Source organism: Clytia hemisphaerica, unplaced genomic scaffold, assembly GCF_902728285.1.
Source record: "Clytia hemisphaerica strain Z4C2 unplaced genomic scaffold, Clytia hemisphaerica genome assembly, whole genome shotgun sequence".
NCBI lineage: Eukaryota > Metazoa > Cnidaria > Hydrozoa > Leptothecata > Clytiidae > Clytia > Clytia hemisphaerica.
In genome coordinates this window covers 171,361-189,509 of record NW_027103811.1, presented here as the reverse complement: position 1 = coordinate 189,509, position 18,149 = coordinate 171,361, and the positions used below count along the sequence as shown (strand labels likewise).

At 38.5% G+C, this 18,149-nt stretch overlaps 3 protein-coding genes across 3 annotated transcripts; 2 read left to right on the top strand and 1 right to left on the bottom strand.

Moving 5' to 3' along the window:
- Positions 1-7,668: 7,668 nt before the first annotated feature.
- LOC136806565 (mitochondrial nicotinamide adenine dinucleotide transporter SLC25A52-like) lies at positions 7,669-9,761 on the bottom strand. The gene has a single exon (XM_067063153.1). It carries the CDS (start codon positions 9,731-9,733, stop codon positions 8,825-8,827), a length of 909 nt encoding a protein of 302 aa, XP_066919254.1. The 5' UTR covers positions 9,734-9,761; the 3' UTR covers positions 7,669-8,824.
- A 4,870-nt stretch (positions 9,762-14,631) lies between these two features.
- On the top strand, positions 14,632-16,056 carry LOC136806601 (uncharacterized). The gene has a single exon (XM_067063194.1). The coding sequence runs from the start codon at positions 14,632-14,634 to the stop codon at positions 16,054-16,056; it is 1,425 nt and encodes a 474-aa protein (XP_066919295.1).
- Positions 16,057-16,125: 69 nt separating this feature from the next.
- Positions 16,126-18,051, top strand: LOC136806600 (uncharacterized). The gene has a single exon (XM_067063193.1). It carries the CDS (start codon positions 16,126-16,128, stop codon positions 18,049-18,051), a length of 1,926 nt encoding a protein of 641 aa, XP_066919294.1.
- The last annotated feature ends 98 nt before the right edge of the window (positions 18,052-18,149 follow it).

Genomic DNA, 18,149 nt, shown 5'->3' with positions numbered 1-18,149 from the left:
CAAGGGGGCCTTAATATGTTCCAGACTCAATTATTCATATTAAAACTTGATTGTTAATGTCTTCAATTTGTTTTTGTTTTTGTTTTTCAAATTTCAGCTTTCAGGGTCTCAAGATGATGTTAGCTGAGGCCCAACTTCACTTTCAAATATAAAATTATTTTAAAGCAACAACATTTTTGCAAATGCTATTACTAAATACGTAGGAGCTGGGCACATCATAGCCTTGGCTATTTGCTAGTATACTACATATTTAATTTTTGATTAGACAAAAGAAAACAATTGATATCACTGTGATTGGATATAAAAAAATATTTCGCGCTTTCACAAGTGTTTGCGATTGAACAAAATAAAAAAATCTCAATATTTTCCAGGGGATGAATTTTTAGTCTTTCTTCTATTTTTTTTTCATGCTTGTCAATCAGGGGAGTCTCCAGTGTTTCTTTTCCCCTTGATTCAGACCCATGTCATTTTTGTAACTCTTTGTTTCATAAACATGTTATCACTGGAGATTTTGCATGTATTATCATGACCAACCATGTTTTCTTGGAAAAAGAGCTTGCCTCTGTTTTCTTCTTTTTTATGTTTTCTTTATGTAACAGAAAGCTGTATCTTCACTAGCAAGTGGAGGATTATCCTTTTTTTGTATCAGAATCGCTCTGTAGATCGGTCCTTACGGCTTTCTGAAAGGAGAAACCCCAAATGAAAAGAAAATCCATTTTGGCAGAAATATAAACTTTTTTTGGGACATTCCCATGCTAAAGAAGCAAAAACGTGAAAAAAACTACATGAAAATGAATTACTGTCAACTGCTCGAACTTGGGACGATTGGTCGAAACATGGGACTGTTGCATACCTGGTCTGTATTTTCACTTACTGTAAAATCGAAAGATAAATCGTGTATTTTTTAATACGCCGCTCATTAACTCAAATTAAATGACTTTGTAGGTTCGGTAAAATGGTGGCCGGATTGCCGTCCCATGTTTTGTCAGATAGTCCTAAGTTAGAGCAGTTAACGGTAACTAAAATTAGCAAACATGATTTTTGAACTCCTCACCCTTTTTCTGATAAACATACAAAGTTTCAGCTTTCAACTACATTTTCCTCCATTTCTAGAAACATTTGTTCATCGATAGATGCAACTTTTTTTTTTCCGTTGGAAAGCAACTTTGAAAATGTTGCAAAAACACTCGGCACTTTACCAATTAACCGTCTAGCCCGAGTCCACAGTTTTATATACTGCTGGAAAGCTAAGATCACAGGGATGGCATTCAAAAATTGTGTGAGGTTTTCAAAAACAGCAAAAAAAAAGAAATTTGAATATCCTTTTTAAAAATAACTCTTTTCAAACGAAACTTCACAATATTGGTTCTAAAGTAGGTTGAAGTAGGTTGAAAAAAAAAATTTTGTAAAATGGGCCAAAATTGCGGCTCAAATCAAGAAAACCACTATATTGATAAAACAGCAGCCACAAATTTGTTCAATGAGTAAAAGTCATTTTTTTCAGATGAAACTTGTAGCAAAAGGGTTTATCCACAAAATATCAAAAATGGAACCAAAATTATTGGGTCATTAGGCTAGAATTGCGGCTCAAAGTTGACGTTTTTTTTCATATATGCTTTGATTGAAGCCACATTTCAAGCCCATTGAAAACCCTGCAGCCACAAATTAAACCCATAAGTATCTTAAGACCTTAAACTACCAGTTTCAAGAAAAACGGTTAAAAAATATTCAAGTCTTAAAGCAGGACAGCACATAAGCCAACCCTAAAAATGCCAACTAATACCTAATGTAACAGCTCAGAAGGTTATAGTTACAAAAAATGGTATTTGCAGCCACAAAATGTACACTCTTTCTTAAAATAACACTGTATTGTGTCAGATTGTGTTTGTTTTGCTTTAGGCTTTGCAAATATTCATGTTTCGAAAACAAAACCCAACTGGAATGTGTAAATTGATAAATTAGTGATTGAAGTATGATTGAAGCCACATTTTAAGCCTATTGAAAACCCTGCAGCCACAAATTAAACCCATAAGTATCTTTATCAGGCCTTAAACTGCCAATTTCAAGAAAAACGGTTAAAAAATATTGAAGTTTTAAAGCAGGACAGCACATATAAGCCAACCTGTTGAGTGAGCCACATGACATACAGCCACACAACCTGCCCTCACTTTGCCATCTTATATTTCAAGACTGAATCACTCAACTTCAAAGAGGGCCACATTTTTGGAAAGCTCATCAATTTCCTTATTTCATGGAATTTTGTACTACACAGCAGCCACAAGAATGTCAACGCTGTGGGCTAAAAAGTGGTTGTGATTGAAAACCTCACTTTTTGGGGTTCTATTTTTGAATGCAATCTGGGCTTTCTTTTAGTAAAAACCAGAACGCTTTAGCATACACAGAAAAAAAGTTTGAAGGGTTCAAATTTCACGGAAATATGAAACATTTGGTTTGACGTTAACAAAAGTTGCTTGACTTCTGGTATACTTCTGGTATCTGGAGTCGCTAGTAGAGAGACCAGCAGGCTGTAAACCAGAACATAAAATATAAAAAACTAGACTGTGAAATAGTTTACAGTCTGGATATCTAGGTTACCGTAACTTGGTCTAATGTCAACATCCCTCGTCTTAATTCGACACCCTTTTCTAGAGCTGAAAAATAAAAAAAGATTGAAATTATTTTTCTTTGCTTAGTGGTAAGGGAGGATAGATCTTTTTTCAATCACCAATTCCAACTTTCATATTATTCCTATCTCTAAAGAAAGGTGTCGAAATTAGAAGACGGATGTCGAGATTAGACCAACTTACGGTAATACACAGCAAGTTAGCACATATTCTTGAAATTTTGGTGACTTATTCCAGGCGGTGTCAACCGAACCCTATCGAATTGATTTTCGTTATCGAACCATCAAACTTTATCAAACAAAATTGAACAATAGCTGTTCGATTACCAAACATGATCAAACAGCTATCGAAATTTACGAAAATTTCGGATGTCGGATCTGGTGTCGGAGAAAGATATTTTTTCCACCGGACAATCGAAACACCGGACATGACCAGTCCGGTGTTTCTTAATTTTTTGTTTCATAAATGTCAGGCGTCCAAAATTCCCTGTATGTATTTCTATTTCTATTTCTATTTGGTTGAGTTGCAGGAGACTTTAGACAGTGTAGACCTAAAGCTCTAAACCAGCATCTAATAACATGAAAACCAGAATGTGATTCTTCAATGGGAATCAAAACTATAAAGTGCACTTACAAACATCAATTTGTCAGATCTAACAAAATTAATAACCACACTGTCATCATTGACAATAAAACTAAACGTTTTTCTGTCAAGAGCCTTGTAAAGGCCTGTAAACATTCCAACAACTTCCATCGAAATGATCTATCCCAGCCCAGTCGGTTGGCAAACGATATCATCCACCAGGATGCATCCTCTCTTATTTTCCCCCTATTTTCTACTTTCCTATCTTCTATCCTGATTTTCTGACTTTCTCTAGTGTTTCTAACTGTTTTCTAAGTATTTTTCTGAAATTTGACCGTACCGGTGAAATTGGTCTCCGACCCCGGCTCGAACCACCAAATGCAAGTAACCTTGGTTTACAAACCCAACGCTTAACCGCTTGCGCCAACGAGACACGGCAGAAAGCTGTCACTCACAAATACTTATAGCGTGTAATTTACAGACCTTTATTAAGAAAGCTCCCAACCCTACCGGTGCCCCTACAAGGATCCCTACGGAATCCTAAGTTAGGTCACAGGGTACGGATGCCCCTAAGAAGGCCTTCGGCCTTATATTGTGACTCTCGAGCTCCAACCCTAACCCTAACTGATAATAATCGAACCCCCGTCTAGGTCCGCAGATTGAAAAATTTCACTTGCATCCTGGTGGATGATATCGTCTGCCAACCAGCCCAGTCTACCATTTTTAGCGCGGTCCGAGGATTAAGCCGAGAACGCTTAGCGAACTCCTGCGCGGGTGAAAAACTTCAATCTGTCAATCATTTTCTCAAGCAAAGAGTACGCGAAGCGTTTCTAGCTTTACGATAGTGCCGCAGGTCATCAATGGATAGTATTCAATTATCATTATCCCTTTATTTTCATTCCTAGAACTTTTGCAAAAAAAAGTAAAAATAGAAAAGTTGTATTTTTTACTGCTCTATTCACATACTGAATTTAAAAGATCTTGCAAACTTCAAAAAACTGATTTTTGTCCCGCCTTTGCGGGACTTTGGCTTAAGTGCTTGAGTGCAGCATAGGATACAAAGTCCAAACATGCGTTTCCCGTAATTTTTGTGTGAAGAGTTAGGTCTACACTGTTAGAGGCCTATTCTCGCAACTATAGACGCTTAATAATGGGCGTCCCGTCAGCACCTTGAACTGACTACCCAATTCCCCTCACATGGCATGGGTTGACCCGGGCGAAAGAACGTTCACTTGCCAAGTGAACTGCCGTGAGTGGGAATCGAACCCTGGCCCCTGCACAGAAGCCAAGGTCTACTACCACTATACCACGGCACCCTATACCATGTAACACCGGACTGACACCAGACTTATTGCGTCCGGTGTAGTGAAAGGATACTTCTTGCCACCGGACAAATACACCGGACAGTCCGGTGCGTCGGCAGGGTCCTTTTAGATATTAAAATCTTTTTTTTTACAAATTAACGACCAAAGAGCTTTGTAAAAAGCTCCAGCTTGTCCCATCTGATTGGAGAGATATAATAGGATGGTCCGCGAGGGCGGCCGCCAATAGCTACGCCCTTGGAATATAAATAAAAAATTGGGCGGCAAGGCCAAGGTTTAAATCGATTTAATTGAACCAATCGAACTTCATCAATCTTTAATCAAACTGCGATCGAACTATAATCGTATAATCGAACAGTCATCGAACTTTACAAAATTTTTCCAGTTCGATATGTGTTCGTTCGATACTGATTAAGTTTGATTAGTTCGATAATCGAACAGTTCGATTGGTAGCTGCTACGATTGGCACCATCTGGACATCTGGCTTATTATTAATATTATATTTTGTGTAGAATTTTCAGAATACTTTTTCTTCGAAAACCTAGCAAAAATGCCATGGAACAATGATTCTATATAAGTCAAAATATTTCAATATTTGGATAAAAAAACAAGAGACAAAGTCAAATAACCGAAATAAAAGAAAAATTTTGTTAGAGAATTTATACCTCTACAGGCAGGTCGTGGTGGTGTGGTTACTGCTCCTTTGCCAATCCAGTTTTTCCTTCATATTCCTTCATCTTTGTAAGAAGCCGAAAGTGAAAAGTATTTTTATCAGGGAGAGAAACTGAGCTCAGTTTTTTGGTTATGATGTAAACTAATTATTCGTCCGATAATTTTACGCCCAACTCCCGTGGGTGGGCTCAATCCAAGGCGGCACATCCCCGTCGGTTGGGCAAAATAATGGATTTTACGACCCTTAAGTATATTATTGAGACTAATTTAATTGGACCAATTTTCAAATTTTCGATCTGCTGAAATTTTACTAAATTTCTGGATCTTGAAACTCTTATAGCCACTTCCAGGGTACATACCACGATACCACCGGCACCCTGCATTTCTTGCTTAGGAGCCCCCCGGGCCTTTTCTGCCTCCCAAAGGTGTAAGGGTCGTAATGAGAAAAAGTGCTTCTTTTTTTGTTGAATTTGATTCTCTTGAACTATACGAAGGAAGAAGAACGATTATATTTTATTTTATTGGTCATTTATGAAATTTGATTCGTTTGATTCAAAAGTGAAGTATGAAAACTTGTTTTCACTTCACACTTCAGGCATTCCTGTGTCACAGACCCGCTGGGAGCGGAGAAAATTTGGCAAAAATTTTGTCCCCGGTGCAAAAATACCCCGGAATTTCAGCTCTACTGGAAAATTGACTTTAATTTTATCCCCATTCGAAATTCAATGTTTAGAAATTGCACTACAAAACCATCCTCACTATATTTTTTGACCTTTGAACAATATAAATTCTATCCCCATTGGGATTTCAATAGGAATTTTATCCCGAGCTAAAAAGTTTCACCGGGGCTGTCAGCAGACAGGAGTGTTTTCAGAAATTGGTCAAAAATGTTCATTTATTGTCTGTAAATAGTCAACATTTATTGCTTAACGATAATTTAAACTAGTAAGTGAGTTAGTTACAGAGTACTGATACCAGTAAAAAACAATTTTCTTCACTTGGTGTATTTTTCCAATTTTAGTTGCCTAATTATACCCGAGGGGGGGGGCACCACTGGCCCTTAAGGGTCCTTATTACAAACTTCCAAAAGGGTCGAAATGAGCAAAGATGAGAAAAATGCACTCAATGGGTGTAAAATTTGTAAAATAAGACCATATTTTGCTCTGAAAAGGTAAAAAAAATTCCAAAAAGATGCGTAAGAGTCGATTTTCCACCCAAATTTACTCAAATTTAGCTAAGTTTTCTCTGCACTGTAAGGGTCCGATTCCAAAGGCCTAAATTTTGGGCCGCACGTATGGTCGTTTTTGAATCGTGTGCCTCTCCCGGGAAATTATATCAAAGTAGACAGAGGTGAATTTTTCTCCTGCAAAAAAAGCTCTCTGTAACTTGATCTTAAACTTTTGGGCTATTTAAGAACGTTCTAAGAAAGTTTTAAGGACACGAAACAAACAATTTCTTAGGAAATAAGACAAATGCACTTACGAAATGCTAACAATAAGAACACATTTTTAAAGAAGATCTTTTGAGGCTTAAAATTCGGAATATCAGAAGGCTGCAAAGATTTTTGACATTCTTATGAAAGAAAAACATCATGTATGTTTTTACAGTAATAAAATCTTGGTAATTATTTATTTCTTTAGAGTAGAATTATCTATACACTTATACAAAAAATTATTCAATTAAGTACAGTAGTAGAATAGTTTCTTATTGTAAACTGAAAATTTTATATTGAGTGCGCCGGGTTCATAATCTATACTTCATTATAAACATCAAATAAACTTTGTATAAAAATATAAACTGGTGATTTTCAATAATACTTTATTAAAAGTTGAGCAATGATGTAAGGTGACTTTAAAAGGGTGGCAAATATTTTTCTTTGACTGACAAATTTTTTTTTCTCTTTATTCTGAATAGAGACGTCTAGTTAGAGCTAACTTTCAAAATGATAGATACTTTAAGGGCAGAAACTTTCGCAATTTTCGCGATTTACGCCCTTTTTCGCGAAAGTTTCTGCAAAGTAAAGTTTTTTTGGCGAAAAGTACACTGTTTTTGCCATTTTATACTCAGTTTTCAGTTTTTGTGCATTTTTATCGCTTTTTTGCCCACAAAATGAAATAACATTCTAAAATTCGCTATAAGTTATATCCGCTGAATTTGTTCCAAAAGTAAAATTCGCGAAATTTCGCGATTTTGCAACCCTGCAAAAGATTCTGCCGTCTACAAAGTAGATCGAACTCGAAGCTTCAGTCAAAATTGTGGACATACCCGTTCGGAATGTTCCATATCCAAAACATTTCACTAAAGGTGACCTAAAGGAAGAATTTTTAGTGAAGAGAAAATTTGGTGGCGGATTTGGCAGGATTAAATTCAAGCCAATTTTAAATTATTTTATTCATTCCCCAAAATTTTTGCTATTTTAGGCCTAAAACATGCTTAACATGCTCTTTTAGTAGCATTTTTGCAAAATATCTGCCAAATTAAATTTCCTCTGAAAAATCCTTTTCAACCATCTACCAAATTAAATTTCCACCCTGTTCCGCCAAAAGTTCTCCCTTTGAGGTGAACGTTGTCTTACGTATTCTCTAAACCAACCATTTCTAAAATGATACTTTAGCAGAAAGGTGTAGTTTTAGCATTGAACCAGAAACCAATCTCTACAAAGTTCTTTCGCCTGTGAATTTTGATTCTGAAACTGTTAAACTTCCTCTTTTCAAAGTTGAGACAAGATCTTTTACGAGATTAAGATACAATTCTTGTTTGATCTAATTATTTTCCAAAAACAGACAAGACAGACACTATTTTTATGAATGTTCAAGAATATTAAATTGAGGGATTTCACTAGTAACTTTCCGGAGGTATTTACAAACCTTAGTCATAGATAGTTGGGTTCGAGTCAACTTAAAAAGTACCTTCCGTCGCATAAACTATAAGCGAGTTTATGTATCCGTGCTTTTCAGGACGACAGGTTAATAATAATAATAATAATAATAAAATTCTACAACAGCCCATTACTGGACATGGTTGGACATGGGAAAGTATCTCACCGTGAGGCCTATTCACTTAGAGGTATTTTCCCATGTCGAACTAATTAAATTCAAATTCACATCATTACTTCTTGCTTAAGGCAAGAGAACAAAATTGACTAATAGAAATCATTTTATGACCAACAACTTGATCCAACAAAGACTTGGCAGGGCGATCTCTTCTCGTGTATTGGTCATCATTAAATGTTGACTGTAGCGATTTGGAATATATCGCTGTTTTGACCCACAAAATCGAGGACGGTAAACGTGCTGATTTACCGCCGACCTCAGTCAGTCAGGATCTAGATAAATTGAAAGCTAACCATCTTCATCGCAGAAAAACACACATAAACTTGCTTTTACTACACCTTTCGCGATCATTGTAAATAAAAAGAATTAACAATGTTGTTAAGATAAAAATATCTATAATATCAGAAAAATAATCATCTAAATAAATTCATTTAAAACATTTCTAAAATTGATAGTAAATCTGTACAGCATGGTCTAGTAAGTTTTTTGAAATTCGAAACGTCTAGTTTTCATAATAATGAAAAACATAACTCACGAATCCACCAACAACAAGCTCAAAGGAACATCTCGATTAAGGATCCACCTCATTTAAGAATTTAATGAAAATTTCATAAGTTGCATTGATAATTCCCCATGAAATCAAAGCTCTCGAAAAATTTAAGCTCACACCAAAATAAATTCTCCGAATACTTCTTTCACGTTGATTATAAACTTCACGAAAAGTGTACATTATGCCTCTGTATTCCTCACCCAGCCTCTTCTGCATGTTTGACTTTACAACGTTTAATGGATAGGCTAAAGTGCTGATAGATGCACCAAGCACTGCTCCACTAACAAAATCCTCAGCAACATTAGTCAATCCTGATTCCGCCGTAGGTAGCAAGTCTTTTATAGGTTCTCTCAATAAGAAAAACAAAGCAGTGCTCGGACCATTCCTAAGCAAAATAGCAGTAAATCCACGATAATATTCTTTAAAATTATGATGTTTCTTTATTTTCAAGAAAGCATGTACTGTGTTATGAACTTTGACGTAATCTTTATGTTCAGAAATGGCAAGTAAGGTTTGTACACGTTCAAAAGGAGTCATCAAGGACTCAAAACTACCAGCCGTCATTGCTGCAACTATTTTCAAGAAAGTTTCATTCGTCCTCGGATATGTTTCAACCAATTTTTTTTGTATGGAATGATAAGACCCGAACATGATGGAACAACTGATACCTTTTTGCATTAAAGGAGGTCCAACTCCACGATATAATTTGAAAAGTCCTTCATGCTTGATTTGAGTAACTGCTTTGAGCATCGTTATCCCATCAATTTGTTGACGTAACATTGTCTTATATACAGGGAATGTCACCATTATATTAACCACAGCAGCACAGCCGCCAGCAGCAAACTCGTGCCAACCTTTTGTGTCATGTTTTATTGTTGTATTTGTTTGTAAAGTGTTTTTACTTTCTCCTTTTTCTTTATTTTCAAGCATTTTACTCTGCAAAAACAACAGTAAATATTAAAATTTTCAGAAAAAGTTTAAAGTTGAAAGTAGACTTTTGTTGGTACCTTTTGATACCCTGTATTAATATTTTTTTGGAATTTTCAAAAGTGAATATTGATTTCAAAAGAATGAAAGGACCTAACTGATAATCACAAAGGGAAACAAACAAGAAGGAAAACAAAAACATATAGGTGAAAAATTTAAATCAACCATTGGGATTTGTAACTTGTACCCTGAAAAAAGGGGGGCTTGAAAATTTTACTGAATTTAAAAGGTGATACTTTAATGGGATTAATTTTCATGGAAAGTAAAAATGGGACTTGATTTCGCAGAAGACTCTATTGTGAAATAATATTTCTTAACGAGCCAATATTGATCTAAAACACTAATTATGAATTGGCTAAAGGCAAACAAAATATCATTGAACACCAGCAAGACTGAGCTTATGATCTTCCGTCCAGTCAGAAAGAAAATCAAATACGATTTAAGAATTAAAATCAATGGTCATCGGCTTAGGTCAAGCAAAGTTGTGAAATATCTTGGTGTGTATATTGACAAGCATCTGAACTGAAAACATCACGTTGATTTTGTATGTAACAAATTGAAACAAGCCTATTGGGCTCTCAGTAAACTTCGACATTACGTTTACAAGAAAACTTTAACATCATTATACTTTTCCGATGTCATCTTTCATGTGATGTCCAAATTTGGGGTTTCAATCTATGGTTTAAATTAAACCATGGAATAAAGGGTGTTAAATAAAATAAGGGGAGTTGAAGAATTTAAATTTTTAAGAGGGGGTTGAGCTTGTAGTAGGACTTCTCTACCCATGACTGTTTCTATGACTGCTGCTGTCATTATCGTAATCTAGATTTTCTATAGCTGAGTCTGAGTGTGACTAACTGCAAGTATTGTAAAACATCTTGTGTTATTACTGACTTCGACGCACGCTCCACCAAAGGAGCTTTTCTTTGTGTTTAATTGCTGCTGAACTGACGTCATTTCCCAAATGGCATGCGGAATTTTGTTTACATTTAAAATGAATAGTTTATTTGATACACGTATTAATTCCCAAATGACTTACAAGAATTTGTTTGTAATTTATCTAGTCATTAGGGATTTCTAGCTTATCTAGAAATCCCTCTTATTTCTTTTGTATGATTGTATTCCCTAATGACATTGTTAGATATTTTGACATGTTGATATGCTATAAAAGCTGTGGAAATTTTCATTTAATCAGAGAAGGTTGTGAGGGTAGCTCACGCCACATTTTGAAATGGTTTTTTAACAGAAGAAACTTATATCAAATCATTGAACAACCTCACAACACTCATTCTCTACATAAAGATTTCAAAATTAGTAGCTGCATAATGATGAAAGAAGAATGCTGCTTTCTTGTTAAAGAGTAAGATCATATTTTCTTATTCTTGGTTGGTTCGAGTCAAGCCACGTTACCTTGGTCCAGACCGCTGCTTGCACGTCGGGACAACTGCTTCGACTCTTGGTTTGGATCAATAAGGAGATCTGGTTGTTGGATCAACGGTGATATCTGGTGTTTGGATCAACGGAGATTGCTGGCTGGTGGATCGAGGGGATTGCTGGCTGGCGGATTGAGGTGATTGCTGGGGGGTTTGGTCAACGGAGATTGGTTGGATTTGAGTCAAGCCACGCTACCTTGGTACAGACCGCTGCTTGCACGTCGGTACAACTGCTTTGATTCTATCTGCAAAGACTTCGATTGCAACAGTAAGACTCTATCTACATCCAAATTCCTTTGAAGTCTGCTTCAAGTTTTGCGACTGAGGACAACCTGGTGTTTCCAGTTCGAGTCAAGCCACGCTACCTTGGTACAGACCGCTGCTTGCACGTCGGTACAACTGCTTCGACTCTATCTGCAAAGACTTCGATTGCAACAGTAAGACTCTATCTACATCCAAATTTCTTTGAAGTCTACTTCAAGTTTTTTGCGACTGAGGACAACCTGGTGTTTTTCATTTTGAGTCAAGCCACGCACGCTACCTTGGTACAGACCGCTGCTTGCACGTCGGTACAACTGCTTCGACTCCAACTGCAAAAACTCAACTACTTCGACGCTGTCTATCAAACGTCACGTCGTCGACTCAACTGAGCTTTGTTGGTAAGGCTCTGTTCACACTTTCAACTTTGTTTTGTGAAGTGTTCAACTCAACTGCTTCGACGCTGTCTATCAAACATCACGTCGTCAACCTCAACTGAGCTTCGTTGGTAAGGCTCTGTTCACACTTTCAACTTGTTTTGTGAAGTGTTCAACTCAACTGCTTCGACGCTGTCTGTCAAACGTCACGTCGTCAACTCAACTGCTTCGACGCTGTCTATCAAACGTCACGTCGTCAACCTCAACTGAGCTTCATTGGTAAGGCTCTTTTCACACTTTCAATTTTGTTTTGTGAAGTGTTCAACTCATCTGCTTCGACGCTGTCTATCAAACGTCACGTCGTCAACTCAACTGCTTCGACGCTGTCTATCAAACATCACGTCGTCAACCTCAACTGAGCTTCGTTGGTAAGGCTCTGTTCACACTTTCAACTTGTTTTGTGAAGTGTTCAACTCAAGTGCTTTCGACGCTGTCTGTCGTCAAAACGTCACGTCGTCAAACTCAACTCTGCTTCGACGCTGTCTATCAAACGTCACGTCGTCAACCTCAACTGAGCTTCATTGGTAAGGCTCTTTTCACACTTTCAACTTTGTTTTGTGAAGTGTCCAACTCAACTGCTTCGACGCTGTCTGTCAAACGTCACGTCGTCAACTCAACTGCTTCGACGCTGTCTGTCAAAGGTCACGTCGCTAACTCTACTGCTTCGACGCTGTCTGTCAAACGTCACGTCGTCAACCTCAACTGAGCTTCATTGGTAAGGCTCTGTTCACACTTTCAACTTACTTTGTGAAGTGTTCAACTCAACTGCTTCGACGCTGTCTATCAAAAGTCACGTCGTCAACTCTACTGCTTCGACGCTGTCTATCAAAAGTCACGTCGTCAACTCAACTGCTTCGACGCTGTCTATCAAACGTCACGTCGTCAACCTCAACTGAGCTTCGTTGGTAAGGCTCTGTTCACACTTTCAACTTTGTTTTGTGAAGTGTCCAACTCAACTGCTTCTTCGACGCTGTCTGTCAAACGTCACGTCGTCAACTCTACTGCTTCGACGCTGTCTGTCACACGTCACGTCGTCAACTCAACTGAGCTTCATTGGTAAGGCTCTTTTCACACTTTCAACTTTGTTTTGTGAAGTGTCCAACTCAACTGCTTCGACGCTGTCTGTCAAACGTCACGTCGTCAACTCAACTGCTTCGACGCTGTCTGTCACACGTCACGTCGTCAACTCAACTGCTTCGACGCTGTCTGTCACACGTCACGTCGTCAACTCTACTGCTTCGACGCTGTCTATCAAACGTCACGTCGTCAACCTCACCAGAGAGCTTGTTGGTTAGGCTCTATTCACACCCTCAACTTCGAGCTGTCAAGTCAACAAACTGGAAACAATCTGGTGTTTTCAGTTCGAGTCAAGCTAACGTTACCTTGGTACAGACCGCTGCTTGCACGTCGGTACAACTGCTTCGACTCTAGCTGTCAAGTCAACACATCAACAGAGAGCTTGTTGGTTAGGCTCTATTCACACCTCAACTTCGAGCTGTCAAGTCAACAACTGGAAACAATCTGGTGTTTTCAGTTCGAGTCAAGCTAACGTTACCTTGGTACAGACCGCTGCTTGCACGTCGGTACAACTGCTTCGACTCTAGCTGTCAAGTCAACACATCAACAGAGAGCTTGTTGGTCAGGCTCCATTCACATTTTCAACTTCGATCGTCGCTGACAAAATCAACTGCTCACATTCAACCACCAAACGATGTCTGTCACTAGTGAAACTGGAGACCAGATGTCTGTGGATCTGAAGATATCGAGTCTTCGCAGAAAACGAGGAGGAAAGAAAGGCTCAATAACCAAACGAATCAACTTGATTGAGGAAATCATGAAGATGAATGGCAGTCGTACCAGAATTCGCTCATTGTACGACTCGATGATTATTGTTTTGGAAGAAGCTCACGTCATCAACCAAAAACTTGAAGATCTTGGTGATGATACAGAAGGATGGATGGATGACATGAAGTTTCAAACCGACAACATCAAATCAAAGATCGATGATTATCTTGAACTGCTAAAAGATAATCCCCTTCGGAAGCTGGTGGATCAGATTGGCTACTTGGGAAATTCCTCCGAATGGACGAAGCACAAAAGGAAATCACCAAGGAGCTTGAAAATTTGGCTCCAATCACAACACAACCGGCAAGCACACTAAACGTATCTGCACCTGGATTTCAACCCAATCCAACATTGCCACTAACAACTATGGTTAATCCATTCGTGACTACCATAGCTCCTACTTGCACAACATTTTCCAATGCATTCGACAAATCGACGTATGTTCAACCACAACGTAGCAGAGTGGATCCATCACCTTTTCAGATTATCAGCACCCCAAAAGAACATGCGCCAAAGGATGCAGTACCGAAGAATCAAACAACTACAGATCACTCATCTATACCAATCAACTCTAACAAGGTCGATGGTCAACTGGCTGGTAATAAAATGGAAGATGCACTCGCCACATGGTTTGTACAGCAAGGTCTACCAAGGATCAGAATACCATGGTTTGATGGCACTCCATCAAGCTACGTAGAATTCATAACCAGTTTTAGAGATCTTGTCCACAACCAAGGATATTTGACCACGCTTCAGAAATGCATCTATCTATCTACATCAAGCTGTACGAGGGGAAGTCAAGAGGTCGATCCAAGGCTTCAGAAATGACCATGAAGGCTACGTCCTTGCACTCAGAAGAATAAAGTACATGTTTGGTCAACGATCAAGAATTGCAGAGTCCGTCATCACAAAGATTGTCGACTATAAACCAATTGGCAACAGAGATCAAACTTCGCTCACCGAGTTCTACTACACACTAAGTGATTGCTTGGTGACGCTACGAAAACTAAACTATGTTTCCGACCTATACAGCACAGACATACTCCGACAAGCCTGCACCAAACTTCCGCAGTACCTGCTACATAAATGGGCTGATTATTGTCTTACCCTGAGAAGATCCTGTGAACCGAATCTCACCCACTTGGAAGCCTGGCTTCAAGAAAGGATTCTTGCATCCAAAGACTCTTATCTACCAAGAAAGAATGACGATAGAAAGGATCACAGGGACCATAAAGATCAAAGAGATTCAAGAAATGGACAAGGACAAGGGAAGCAAAATCAATCAAATGACAATGGCCATCGATCAAATTGGTCTGGCAAAATTGGAGATGGAAAAGGAACAGGGCAACAAGGAACAAAAACAAAATTCAAAGACAACAAGTCAAGCAACAAATGCTACTTATGCAAGGATGAGCATCAAATTCACAAATGTCCAAAATATGTATCACTGGATCAACCAGAACGCTTTGAAATGGCAAAGAAGTTGAATCTTTGCTACAACTGCTTGAAGAAGGATCACTTTACTTCAAAATGCAAATCAAAGAAAAACAATTGTTTTAACGCTGGTTGCGATGAACGTCATCATACCACGCTACATGAATACTTCACTGAACATGTAAAAGAATCATTCTCAGGAAACACTCAAGTTGTTGAACCATCTGGTACAGTGTATCTATCGGTCGTTCCAGTAAAGCTTCAAGGACTGGATTCTTCATCTATCACTACCTACGCACTTTTGGACACAGGTAGTCAAAGCACTTTGGTCAGAGATGACGTTGCCAAGAAACTCAAACTGAAGAAAAAGGACAAGAAGATCACCATAACAACAATCAATGACATTGGGACAAAAACTAAAGTCAAAGAAACGTCAATGCGTGTCGAAAACAGAGACGATGGAATCGGTGTCAACATTGACCACTGCTATATTGTGCCAAAATCAAGCTTCCACATGCCAAAGCAGCAATATCCTTCAACAATGATGAAAAAGATGAAGGAGGAGAAAGGCATAAAACTACACAATGCTCTTTATGAAGAAATTGGAATTCTCATAGGAGCAAACGTTCCATCCGTCCACATACCCTTGGAAGTCAAGGAAGGAGAAAATTCCGAACCACTGGCTATCAAAACAATCTTTGGATGGACCCTCTTCGGTGCCAGTGGACAACCAGAGACGGTATCAATGAACAGAATTGTTATCGAACCAGAAGCTGATCTCCATCACTGTGTACAAAGAATATGGGATCAAGACTTTTATTACAAACCCATCAGAACCGTGACGAAGCCCTATCGATAGAGGATAAACGGTGTCACGAAAAAGCTGGAATCGGAAACTGTTCTCGCTGATGGAAAGTATCAAGTACCAATGCTTTGGAAGAAAGATGTAACACTTTCAAACAACCGTACTGTGGCCGAGAAAAGATTCCACCAACTTCAAAACAAGCTGAGAAGAGAACCAAACCTTCGAAAGCTTTACGACCAAAGTATGACCAAATATCTTGAGATTGGTTATGCAAGAAAGATGACGTCAGAAGAGGCAGCTACCGTACACCCAAGAACATGGTATCTACCGCATTATGGCGTCTTCAACCCAAACAAACCAGGCAAAATTCGTCTTGTGTTTGATGCAGCTGCAAAGTTTCAAGGAACAAGCTTAAACGATGCTCTATACACTGGACCAGATCTGCTTAACAATATGCTTGGAGTACTAATGAGATTCAGAACACACCACTTTGCATTTTCCGCAGACATTGAAGGAATGTTCAATCAAGTGAAAGTCAACCAAGAGGACACACAATCATTGAGGTTCCTTTGGAAAGAAGATATTGACTCACCTGATCAACCAGACACCTACCAAATGTTGGTTCATATCATGGGTGCAACATGCTCACCAACGTGTGCCAACTATGCTCTAAAAAGGTGTGCAAGGGATCACTTAGGAGACTTCGACCCAAGCACCATTGAAACAATCTTACGATCGTTCTATGTGGATGACCTATTAAAATCTACAGAAAACATCGAAACTGGTCAACAACTTATCAAAGAAGTTATCGACGTCACAAAGCTGGGCGGAAATCGCTTAACCAAATTCGTTAGCAACAACCCAGAACTACTCAAGAATGTACCAGAAGAATTGATATCACCTTCAGTAAACATTCAGATGGAAGATGGACAAAATCATTCTACTAAAGCACTTGGCATCACTTGGAATACCAAAGAAGATGTGCTAACATTCCTGCCAAACATTGTGAACGCTTCTTCAACCAAGAGGGGAATCCTTAGCGTTGTTAGCTCACTGTATGACCCACTGGGGTTTCTTTCACCTTTCACCACTACTGCAAAGATGATACTACAAGATGTATGGAAAGATGGCACAAATTGGGATGAACCAGTCAACTACGAAATTCAAAGAAAGTGGAACAAATGGCAATCTGGCCTATCCACTATCGACATGTTCAAGTTGGAGAGATGCTACAACATTCCAATATCATCCAAGATTCAACTACATATCTTTGGCGATGCATCAGAAAACGCCTATGGTGCAGTTGCTTATCTCAGAACAACCACAGAACCGATCAACGTTAGCTTTGTATCAGCCAAAGGAAGAGTTGCACCAACAAAACAAGTTCCCCTACCAAGATTGGAATTAAGTGCAGCAACAATTGCAGTACGATTATACAGATTAATCATCAAAGAAATTGACTTGCCAATCGAGGACAGTCATTTTTGGAGTGACTCGACACTGACCCTCCAATACATAACAAATGAAAGGAATCGTTTCAAGACCTTCGTAGCAAACAGAGTCTCAGAAATTCGAGAAGTGACACAACCTACACAATGGCATCACGTTAATGGTGAAGAAAATCCTGGTGACATTACCACAAGAGGAGTCTTCAGCGTAGAAGAACTACTTCATGGAAACAAAAAACGAAGTTGGCTCAAAGGACCATCATTCTTAATGGCAGACGAATCAACTTGGAAGGACAAGAAAATTGAAGAAATCGACCCTGGTGATACCGAAATCAGAAAAACCTTCATTTCAATGATTAGACAGGACAATTCAACCTGGTTACCTTACACAGATTACTCAAACTTTAACAAGATTGTACGTTACATGGCTTGGGTTCTTCGTTATACCCGTAACCTTCGAGCAGAAGCTAAAAGGAAACGTGAGAATTCCAAGAAGAAACGTGACAAAGGAAAACCTTACCTAACACCAGAAGAAATCAAAGCTGCAAACAATTATCGTCATCAAGGATGTTCAGCTATCAGAATTCGATGGAGAAATTGATGACCTTACAAAGAAACAGGAAGTTGAAAAGGAGAGCAAACTCTATCAATTCAAACCATTCCTGGACAAAAATGGCATCTTGAGAATCGGCGGTAGAC

What these genes read in the sequence shown, in the direction of transcription:
- LOC136806601 (XM_067063194.1), top strand. Translation starts at nt 14,632, where the DNA reads ATGTTTGGTCAACGATCAAGAATTGCAGAGTCCGTCATCACAAAGATT.
- LOC136806600 (XM_067063193.1), top strand. Translation starts at nt 16,126, where the DNA reads ATGCTTTGGAAGAAAGATGTAACACTTTCAAACAACCGTACTGTGGCC.
- LOC136806565 (XM_067063153.1), bottom strand. Translation starts at nt 9,733, where the DNA reads ATGCTTGAAAATAAAGAAAAAGGAGAAAGTAAAAACACTTTACAAACA.